Raw genomic sequence first — 11,011 nt, 5'->3', positions numbered from 1 at the left:
GTCTCTTCAGAGAGTTCCCACACCACATCTGGTCATTCTGAATCCACAGTCTCTTCTGAAGGTTCCCTCACCACAGTCCTTGGGAGTTCCCCCGCTCCTTCTGTTCAGTCAGAATCCGCAGTCTCTTCTGAGGGTTCCCACACTACAGTTCCTGGGAACTTTATCACCACATCTTCTCAGTCTGAATCCACAATCTCTCTGGATGGTTCCCATGCCACAGTTTCCATGCCCTACCCAACCACTTCTGGTCTGTCCAAATCCACAGTCTCCTCTGAGGATTCCCACACCACAGTCCCTGGAAGCTCCACCACTTTATCTGGTGGGTCTGACTTCACAGTGTCTTCTGAGGCTTCCCTCACCACAGTCCTTTGGAGTTCCCCCACTACTTCTGGTGGACCTGAATCTACAGTCTCTTCTGAGAGTTCCTATACTGCAGTCCCTGGGAACACCATCACCACATCTGATCAGTCTGAATCCACAGAATCTTCTGAGGGTTCCTACATGACATCTGGTCAGTCTGAATCCTCAGTGTCTTCTGCAGGTTCCCACACCACGGGACCTGGGAGCTCTACCACTACTGGTCTGTCTGAATCCACAGTGTCTTCTGATGGTTCCCATACCACAATTCCCTTATCCTCCCCAACCACTTCTGGTCTGTCTGAATTCACCATGTCTCCTGAGGGTTCCCTCACCACACGCCCTGGGAGTTTTGCCACTACTTCTGGGTGGTCTGCATCTAGTGTTTCTTCTGAGAGTTCCCACACAGGAGTTGCTGAGAGCTCTACAGCCCCATCTAGCACTGGAGAGATATCTTCCAGCTCATCTGGTTCAGTACAGTCTACCACTTCTGTCACTCAGAAATCCACAGATCACAACACAATATCTGATTTTTCTCAAGTCACGGACTTGCCTACATCGACAACTTCTCAAGAGGATGGAAGTCCTGTGTCCACTTCAAGTCCAGCTGAATCCATTACCTCCTCCTCTGGTGATGAAGAAAGGACCACGTATTCTACTCCTGAAGCCACTGTGTCCACAATAGTCTCAGCACCATCAACAGATACAGTCTCCTCTTACACCTCAACATTTTATATACCTTCAAACTCTGAGGGACTTTCTACCACTACCTCCAGGACTGGACTCAGTACAACAACAATTACTGAGATATCCTCTGTCCTTTCAACCATTTCTGAATCTTCTATGTCAGCTTCCTATCCCAGCCATAGTAGTAGCCTAGCTTCCTCTTCAATTCCCAGCCTGCTGTCTACCACCCCCTCTGTCTCCACACAGACAATCACAGGCCTCACAGAGGGACTCACTCTTGCTACTTCCACCCCTGATTCATCAAAACCTACAGGCACCTTGAGCAGCACTGTTACTGCAGAGAATGAAATTTCTGCTTCAACATCAAGGCCTGGAGAATCCTTAACCACTTCCACTGGTGATGGACACATGACCACATCTTCTTCTCTGGGATCCACTCTCTACACCAGCTCCTCAGATGGGTCCTTGCCATCATTCTCTACCCATTCTTTGCACAGTACAAATGGTGCAAGTCCTTCCTCATCAAGCCCCAGTGAGACCTCCACCCACACTGTGGTCTCACCACACACCACCACGACTGCCAAAGAGGAGTCGACTTCTGGTTTTTCTTCTCCTGTGGCCTCCACTTCACCTGGCTCCACTGGAACTCCAGTCCCTGGATACCGTACCACTTCAACCCTGCAACCCCCGTTCACTAGGACACAGACAACTGTAAGGACAACCCACTCTTCAACTACGACACCATGTAAGTCTGCTTGCATATCACTCTACGGGCTCCTCCTGCTCGTCTCCCTTATCAGCTAATCCGTTTTGTCCTCCCTGTGGTCTTGTTCCACACTTCCAATACCATCTTGTTGCCAGTATACATCATCCAAGTGGATGGCGTGCCTGTCTTTTGAGTTGTAGGACTCTTGATTTCTTTGAGTGTCCTCTTTCATCTCTTGCTTCCTTCCATTCTGTTGTTCCTTTTCCTTTCCCCACTATCTCCTGGGGATTGAAATGGTGGCAGAGGGCTCTCAGTTACAGCATGATTATCTAGTCCCATTTCCATCTTTCAGTGCAATGTCTAAATGATGGGACTTGGAATGAGAGTTGGTGCTTTGTGTCTTGGGCTTCCATGGTAACCTCTGGAATGTTCTACCTCTTTGCAGTGCAGTGCTACAATAACGCCACTTGGAATGGAAAAGAATGTGTCTGTGCCCAAGGCTACTTTGGTTACCAGTGTAAAGACGTCAGGGAATACTTTTTCATAGGTAAAGACCATTTTTTTTTTTTTGGTAAAGACCTTTTTTGAGACTTGTAGATCATTTCCACATCCCTTAACCATTCAAAATAGGAGGGCAACATTGGAAGGTTCATTTGCTACCATTGGCTAATTGTGCAGGTCGAGGAGAAAATGTGACTTTCACCCAGGCCAAAATGCAGGTAGAGCATGGATTTCCTGCATCCCACTTCGAGGAGGATGAGCCCTTTTCACTAGTTAACTTGCCTCTCTCATCTGAATGATCACCTGGTGCCCTCCAGTCAGGTCTCACTGAATCAAGATTCTGACCAGTAGCTCCTCCTGGTATTTAGAGACAAGGGGCAGATGTTTCAGCTACTCCTACCTGCCTTTTGAGTTTCCGTCTGGCTCCCTACACACTTTGTCCTCTCCCACAAAGCCAACAAATGAAGAATTAGCCATTCCCGGAAGGCATTACTGTGAGGTTGCTGTCTCACGCATAATATGTCCTGTTTCCATAGAGACCCCCCAAAAAATCAATGCCACTATAGACCTGAGAGTGAAAGTGACTAACAGGAATTTCACAGATGACCTAAATGACAAATCCTCTGATTCATACAAGAACTTCGTTCAAGTATTCAAGAGTCAGGTAAGAGGAGAGGAAGCCTAGATTCCCTGATGTGAATCCTGGAAGAGGGGACATCCCTGTGCACCCCCTTCCTTCTTTCCTACGGGCGGGTGGCATCACTGACTCAATGGACATGGGCTTGGGTGGACTCCAGGAGTTGGTGATGGACAGGGAGGCCTGGCATGCTGCGGTTCATGGGGTCACAAAGAGTCGGACGTGACTGAGCAACTGAACTGAATACAGGGACTCCTTGGGGAAAGGAGGTTCTGAGGGACTGCCCCCAGCACAGAGAACAGGGGCTGCTGCACACTCCAGGCTTCTATGAACTCAGCTGTCTTGTTTCTTTCAGATGGATAAAGTTTACAGGGGCAACAACTTTCCCCAATACAGAGGCGTGAATGTCATAAGACTGCTGTGAGTATGGGGGTGGGAAGGTTTATAGACTGTGGGAAGCTCTTCTCTCTTGCCTGCTCTCCTGCCTCCTCCTATCATAAATGGTTAGAGTATCAGTACCTGGCTGGGTTAAAAAAAACAACAACACCTGAGGGCTCTGAGACCATGCATCCGTTCATTCAGCATTCATCCACTAATCAAGCTAATATTGGAAGTCCATCCTGTGCCAGGAGCTGGGAACATTGGGTTCTGCTCTTCATGGTGCTTAGAAGGGCAGAGCACAGGTAGCTAGCGTTATGGTGGTTATGATAACTCAGTTACTGAGGTTAGAGTTATGATAAGAGACACAAGGTACGGAGGGAGAGGTCCTGAATGCAGGGTCAGTGAGACTGAGGGAAATCTTCCTGGAGGAAGTTACAGCTAAGCTGAGGCTTGAAGGATGAGGAATGGGAGGGGGAGAGTGTTACAAGAGAAAATCCATGATGTGCCTACAGGTAAGAGAAAGGAGCGCAGACTCTAAGAACATAAAGCACACTTGGCTTCTTAAAGACAAAGGGGCTGTGGTGGGAGAGGAGGTTGGAAAAGTGACACATGCTCATTTACATGTGAAGCATTGGCAGTTGTGGCCCATGTGGCAGAGTAAATGCTTTGCACTGCAGACTGTGCAATCTGTTTTCAGGGTTGAGAACGGATGGACAGAGGAGGGAGACGATAGTAGCCTGGGCCTGAGAGGTGTTAGTAAAGGAAAGTAGCCCAGTGTGAAAGGTCTTTAAGAGGCAGGACCAGCAGATCATTGGATTTTGATGGGTGTTTGGAGAAAAGGAGGAATGATATCAGATTTATGGGCTGCTGGGAGTGTGGGTTGCCCTTGGCTGAGATGAGGAACATAAGGAGCAGGACGATAGAAGATAATGAGTTTGACATGGGTCTTGTTAAGCCTCAAGTGTCTGGGGCCCAGCCATGTGGAGTGATAGAGCAGCTGGTTGTCAAATGTATGATAGTAAGGGTCTATAGCAGAGACATCGGCATTGATGTCCCTAGACAGGCATCACTGGAAGCTCGGGGAGTAGACCGGATGGCTGGGGCAATTGTCACAGCATGGAAGTGAAGCTGTCCTTGGGCAGAAGCATGGGAAACATCCATATTTAATGGATGGTCAAGAGAAGCAGAGCTCCCAGAGGAGAATGGGAAGAAGCAAACGGAAGGGTGACGCGGGAGCCTGGGGCATGTCAGTTACCAACATATCAAGAACCCATGGTGCTCCATAAGCCAGCATCCTCCACCCACACCCAGCCTCAGCCATGGTCTCTGTCTCCATTCTGACTCAGGATTTTGTTGGGTTAGGTCCTCCTGGGTCCTGCTTCTGACTTCTTTGTTACAAGGACTGTGGGTAGTGATGGACCTTATCTCAGGAGCTCTCTGCTCAGAGCATTGCTGACCATCTAACAAGAAGCTTCTGGGTTGGAATCCAACATTTCTAAAGTGCCCTCATGTTTCTTCATACCTAAAAGTTTACTTATTTGGTTTTCAGAATACAGTCCATTAGCTTCTGTCTTAAATTTTTAAATTTAAAACATTTTCTTTGTGGTGAAATACCCATAATAAAAAATCTGTCATTAGCCACTGAATTCACCCTGTTAAGTATATGGTTTAGCAGCATTAAGTAAATTCACATTGTTGTACAACCACCACCACTGTCCATCTCTAGAACTTTTAATTCTATTTTTTTGGGGGGTCTTCATTGCTGTGGGGGTCTTTCTCTAGTTGAGGCAAGCAGGGTCTGCTGTCTCATTGTGACCCATGGGCTTCTCATTGCATGACTTCTCCTATTGCTGAGCATGAACTCTTGCACAAGCGAACTTGAGTAGTCTCAGGCTTAGTTGCCCCACAGCATGTGGAATCTTCCCAGGCCAGGAAGGACCACCAGGGAAGTCCTCCAGAACTTTTCCATCTTCCCAAACTGAAACTCTGTACCCATTAAACAGTAACTCCCAATTCCCCCTCATCCCACCTTTGACAATCACCTGCTGCCTTCTGCCTCTATTCTGAGTTTGATTACTTCAGGGATCTCATGTACTCATCCAGTATTCATCCTTTTTTGACTGGCCTATTTCACTTAGCATAATGTCCTCAAGGTTCATGCATGTTGCAGCAGGTCTCAGAATTTCCTTTCTTTCAGAGACTGAATAATATTCCCTTGTATGTAATATTCCATTGCATCTTGTTAATCCAGTCATCCGCTGACGGGCACTTAGATTGATTGGTTCCACTGTTTAGTTATGAATAACATGGCTATGAACATGGGTGTATAAATATTTCCTCCTGCCCCTGCTCTCAATTCTTTGAGGTGGATACCCAGAGGTGGAATTGCTGGATCACATGATCATCCTATATTTCATTTTTTGAGGAACCATCATACTGTTTTCCACAGTAGCTGTACCAGTTTGCTTTCCCACCAGTGATGCACAAGGGTTCAATTCCTCCATGTCTTTGCCCAACAGCCTCCATTTTTAAGAAAGAATTTCACCCATTGGTGTATATTGTAATCCCAGGCTTATATTGTAGCCTCTCTCTGGGTTGTTAACTGCTGGAGGGAAGAGTCTACATTCTGTCCTGCCCCTAGGTCACATGACTATTTGTTTCTCATCACCCTTCTTCTTTCTTGGGCCCCACTTGCTGGGAGGGCAATAAGGGTTGACTGATGACTCCTGGCTCCAGTCCTGGCAGCATCGTGGTGGAACATGAAGTCATCATGGAGGCCAACTATACTTCGGGGTACCTGGAGCTGTTTGAAAACCTCACTAAGATTGTAAAGGCCAAGATTATGAATGAGACCACACAGCTACACGGGAATTCTAAAGACTGCAAAAGTAAGCCCCCCGAAAACCCCTTGATGTTGGTGGTGAAAGGATGGGTAGGGCCCCTTAGGGAGGTCTCAGGCCCACCCCCGCATCCCGCATCTCTCATCTCTTCTGGAACTCCAGAGACCTCCCTCGAGGAATCCAGAGGTCAAGCCTGGGTACCTTCCCTATAATCTGCGCTGCTCCTGGCAGCCCCTTTCAGTCCTGGGCTGAGGTGGTCAGCAGCCCCAGTGACCCCCTCAGAGCCAGCTCACAGCCTCAGCTGCATCTACTAGTCTTGGCCACAGCAAGGAGAAAAGGGGAGGCTGACTACCCCCAGCGGGCAGTGGGAAGCATATCTGTTTTGCTCTTTCTCACCACCCTGGGCAGACCTCTCACTTCTGTGCTACGATGAGACGGCCACCATCGTGAACCCCGTGAAGGTCGGCTTTGACCCGCAAGGTGAGCAGCTCCATGGAGAGTGGATGGTAAGCCTGCGGGGTGGGGGGGCCTAGGGACGGGTTCATCTGGCTGACGCTTCCTGCCCGCCCCCCACCTGCCCCCAGAGCAATGCACCAAGAATTCTGCGAAGGAATTCGCCCAGTTCTACTACATAGAGGAGCTGGATGGGAAGCTGGCTTGTGTGACCAAGTGCACTCCAGGGACGAAGTCTGAAATGGACTGTCACCACGGCACGTGCCAGCTGCAGCAAAGCGGCCCCCGTTGTCTGTAAGTGCTTGCTCCCTCTAAGGCCAGCGTCTGCCCTCTCTAGCAGCAGGGTCCCGCTCTCCCCAGAGGTCACCCAAGGGTGCAGGGTGAGGGTGGACAGAGCTCACAAGGCACCTCCAGCCCAGCCTCTACATCCCTCTTTCCTCTACCCAGGTCTCCCACATACCATGGGAGCGGGAGGTGCAGATTACGTACACAGGCCTCATAGAACAGCAGTCCCCTTTCTGAAAAAGTTCCAGTTATCCATTGAAAATCTGTATCTATGGACCTCTCTCTTCATCTACCATTCATGTCCCTAACAACATCCCAGCCACCATGCCATTATCACCTCCTTGCTGGTGCGCTACGTCTTAAACTAAAGTACAAAATATAAAACATGGTGACAGGCCATCCAAGTCCCAGCTGCTTAGCGATTACACGCTTAGCAATTACGTGGGTGAACATTACGTGCGTGAGGTGAGGTACATGGCTCTCTCAGATTCTACTCTGTGGCTCTGCGGTCCCTGCACCCACTCACCACCCCTTAGACTTGGGGAGTCAGGGAGGGTGCCCAGCAACTGCCCTCAGTGGGTGAGATGGTTTCCTGTGCTTTGACATTGATCTTTTTTTTTCAGGGACAGGGGGCGGGGGAGGGGGGCAGAAATTGGGTGGGTGAGGGAAGCTGGCGGAACGGCCTGAGCTTGTGTGTGTCCCCAGATGCCTGAACTCAGACACACACTGGTACTCGGGGGAGACCTGTGAATCCAGCACCAGCAAGAGCATGGTATATGGGATTGTGGGGGCCGTGGGGGCGCTCCTGGTGGTCTTGGTGGTGGTCCTGATCCTCCTACTCGGCCGATCCCAGAGAAAACTGCACAGGTAAGCTTCCGGGGCTGGGCCTGGGGGAGAGGGGACCATAGTCAGAATATCCTGAGGCCCTGCTGAGGCCCAGCAGGGGTGGGTGAGGCCCTGCCCCCCACCCCCGAGTCCCTCCTAGTTCCTGCTGGCCCCTCCCAGCTCTGTGTCTAGCAGAAGACAGCCTGCAGATATGATAAGACATATCCGCTTGGCAGAGAAATGGAAACAGAGACTTAAGCACTGGAACTGGATTGTGTAATGAAATTACCTGGTGCTTCTTATCACCTTGGCTGCCACAGAGCAGCACTGTGACTCTAGGGCGCTGGGAATGATCCTCTCTTCCTAGCTGTGAGAGGCTGAGTCACGTTCTGTACAGAGCCCGGCAGGCAAAGGAAGCTGCCCTGACTCTAGTCCGATGCCCCCAGCTCACAGATCAGGTCACTGAGGCCCTCTGAGGGGTGGGAGTGGGGGTGGGGCAGGCGATGGGGACATCCTCAGGATGTCTATTCGGTTTCTACCCCTGCCACTGGGGGCAGGCCCCTCCCTCCCTGACTCAGGGCTTGGCCAGAGATAACTCTTCTGGAGGCTGAGGGTCAGAGGTCTCTGAGCCCTTCCTCTACCTCTCCGTCATCAGCTGCTCACGTCATTTCTGTTAGCAGGCAAGAGCACGACATGTCTCGAGAGTGGCAAGATGCAGGCTACCCTGGCAGTTTTGAGAACACAAGCGTCTGGGAAGGTAGATCTTATCAGGGGCCAAGGCGGGGCAGGCTGGCGGGGGTGGAGGGGGCGTGGAGAAGTGCCAGTTAGACTCCCAGTGGTTGTGGGTGACACACACACACGTCCTGCCAACCAGTCCTGCGTCTGCCGCAACAGCCAGACAGTCTGCAGCCTCCTGACCCCGAGTCCCCATGGGCAGCCCTGCTGACCCTCCAGCCTTTACTTGGCTTCTCCCCATGAAGTTCCCTGCACTCCAGTCTGTGGCCCACCGCTTTGCAGAGACTGTGCTGCTTCCAGTCGTCTGAATCTCTGCACATCCCCATCCCATTGTTTCTGAGATCCAGTTCACATGCGGTCCTTCCACGGAGCTTCCCGTGGGTTCAGCCCGCTCTGGCTGCCAGAGCTGCTCACAACGGCTGAGAGCCTGATCCTACCTCAGAGCCCAGCCCCAGTATGTCACACACACAGTGGGATGATGGGCCATGGCAAAATAAGGCCTTGTCCCAGGACGGGAAGGGAGAGGGGCTTTCCAGGCAAGGGTCCCTGCTTAAGAAAGGGCGTGGAGGTGGGGAAGAAGTGGCCTGTAGGGAACCAAGGGCGGGTCAGTGGGACGGGAGATGACAGAGCTAGGTCAGGACTGGTCAGTAGACCATGGTGGGGGGGGGAACCCACTGGAGCTTGAAGGGAGGGGGACCAGACGTGCATTTTGGGTGGCTCATTCAGGAGGATTTGAGGGGGACGCACGAAAGTGGGGAGTTCAGAGAGCGAACAGCACTCTAATGCAGGCCAGGGACGATGAGGCTGAGTGGGGGGACGGTGGGGACCAGGAGGCATGGACAGCAGTCAGCATAGTTCAGATGCCAGTGAGCTAGCTGGCAGAGCCTGTTGTTTGCAGGCTCTGGGAGGGGATGATGGAGATGGGATGCAGTAGGGAGAAGCCGCAGGTGGGGCATACTGGGGGGGCAGTTAAGTGCAGAGGGGAAGATACCCCAGATCTGGCCAGTCTGAAGTCTGCAGAGAGGCCTGTGGCCTACGGGCAGTGCTGGGGAGTCAGCTCAGCTCAGCCCACATTGTTGGGGAGAGCGGGCGAGGAGGGCAGACGGTGGGGGAGGATCTTGAGGGAGGGAGCAAAGGAAGATGCCAGGTGGACCTGGAACCCGGTTCTGAAGGCTGAGAAGCGAGTTTATCTGCATGACGGAGACGGGGGGTGCTGGGCTCATGCCAACTCACACAAGAAGATTCCAGGCACAGTTGCTTCTGTCTGTTGTCGCTACTGTTGCTATGAGGAAGTGTTCCCGTTGACCCCAGGCAGTCTCGCCCTCCTACCCCACCTAAACCAAGTGACTCCTTGGGGACCCACTCACCAGGCCTTGACTTTTGACCGTGGCGCATATCAGAAGGCAGCTCCCGTCCCCTCCTGTCCCTGCGTCACCCGAGGCCACCTCCCCAGCCCCTCTCCCGCATCCCTGATGAGCTGGGCTTGGGGGAGGATGGGCAGTGGGAAAGGAGCTTAGTGCAGCTCCGGGGCCGACTCCCCAAGCCCACCCTTTTTGCTGCAAACAATCCGTCCTGGGTGTCTCTTCTGCTTCCCCCAGGCTCACTCTCACCCCAGTACCTCTCCTTACAGGTGAGGATCTGAAGGGGGACACATTTGGCCTTGAAAACATCTACAGAAACTTCCAGCCCTCCTTGGGGAGTGTGGACCCCACTACAGAGGTGACTCAGGACCCCCCAACTCCCTGCACCCTCCCACCCCCCCACAGCTAGGGGCTTCTCCCCTCTGTCTACTGCCTGGGGCTGCCTGGGGCTGCCTGGGGAGGGTGGGCCCCCCTCAGCCCAGAGGCAGCTCACTCCCCCTGGACCGGCCATCACTGGGGCCCCCTTTGGTCTCACCTCCTCTCTCCCACCCGCCCCAGCTCCACATTCAGAAGCCCACAGTGGTGACCACTGCTCCGTGACGGGGACAGGGACTGCCACCCCTCACTCAGATATGGGTGATGAGGCTGCGGCCAGCAGAGCCCTCCACGGCCCCAGGCTGCCAAGAGGAACCTGAAGTCTGAAGTCGTCAGGCCCGAGGATGACCCTCTCAGGGCGAGCGGGCTTGCCCCGTCGTCACTGCTGTGCTCCCTCGCCCTCCAGCCAGGAGCCCGGAGGCATCTCGTTTACTCCACTGGTGTTTACTCCACTGGTTTACTCCACTGGTGTTTACTCCAATGGTTTACTCCACTGGTGTTTACTCCACTGGTTTACTCCACTGGTTTACTCCACTTGTGTTTACTCCACCTGTGTTTACTCCACTTGTGTTTACTCCAATGGTTTACTCCACTTGTGACACCCATGCGGGAATTTCCTGCCAATAAAGGACAAGTCTTATAGAGCTGAGCGTGGCCAGAGCAGTCTCCTCCCCTCCCCTGCAGGGGGCCTGCAAGTCTGGGAAGGTCTTTCTCCGAAGAGCACTGCAGGGTTGGACACCACATCTGGGCCCCTTCCCATGCCCACGTGTGGAGCCTGGGGCCCCTCATCTGCTCCAAGCCCGGGCCAGATCAGACCCACCTCTGCCTGAGGGTTCTGTGGCAGCTGAGCTTGGGGTCACATCCGGGA

The 11,011-nt window shown here is 52.4% G+C and overlaps 1 protein-coding gene across 1 annotated transcript; it reads left to right on the top strand.

Annotated features, from left to right (window-relative positions):
* On the top strand, nucleotides 504-10,772 carry LOC106503880 (mucin-12-like). The gene is made up of 11 exons (XM_013976790.2): nucleotides 504-1,789; nucleotides 2,196-2,297; nucleotides 2,788-2,915; nucleotides 3,244-3,308; nucleotides 6,006-6,157; nucleotides 6,518-6,589; nucleotides 6,694-6,856; nucleotides 7,553-7,714; nucleotides 8,353-8,429; nucleotides 10,038-10,126; nucleotides 10,327-10,772. The coding sequence occupies exons 1-11, from the start codon at nucleotides 670-672 to the stop codon at nucleotides 10,366-10,368; spliced, it is 2,172 nt and encodes a 723-aa protein (XP_013832244.2). The 5' UTR covers nucleotides 504-669; the 3' UTR covers nucleotides 10,369-10,772.

Source organism: Capra hircus, chromosome 25, assembly GCF_001704415.2.
Source record: "Capra hircus breed San Clemente chromosome 25, ASM170441v1, whole genome shotgun sequence".
Classification (NCBI taxonomy): Eukaryota; Metazoa; Chordata; class Mammalia; order Artiodactyla; family Bovidae; genus Capra; species Capra hircus.
The sequence above is the reverse complement of the archived record's forward strand: the minus strand, read 5'-3'. Positions and strand labels throughout refer to the sequence as shown.

Bases quoted from the DNA above. Each gene is read 5' to 3' on its own strand.
- LOC106503880 (XM_013976790.2), top strand. From the start codon at position 670: ATGTCTCCTGAGGGTTCCCTCACCACACGCCCTGGGAGTTTTGCCACT. The intron at 6,857-7,552 runs GTAAGTGCTTGC...GTGTGTCCCCAG, and splicing joins CAAAGCGGCCCCCGTTGTCT to ATGCCTGAACTCAGACACAC. The intron at 7,715-8,352 runs GTAAGCTTCCGG...TTCTGTTAGCAG, and splicing joins TCCCAGAGAAAACTGCACAG to GCAAGAGCACGACATGTCTC.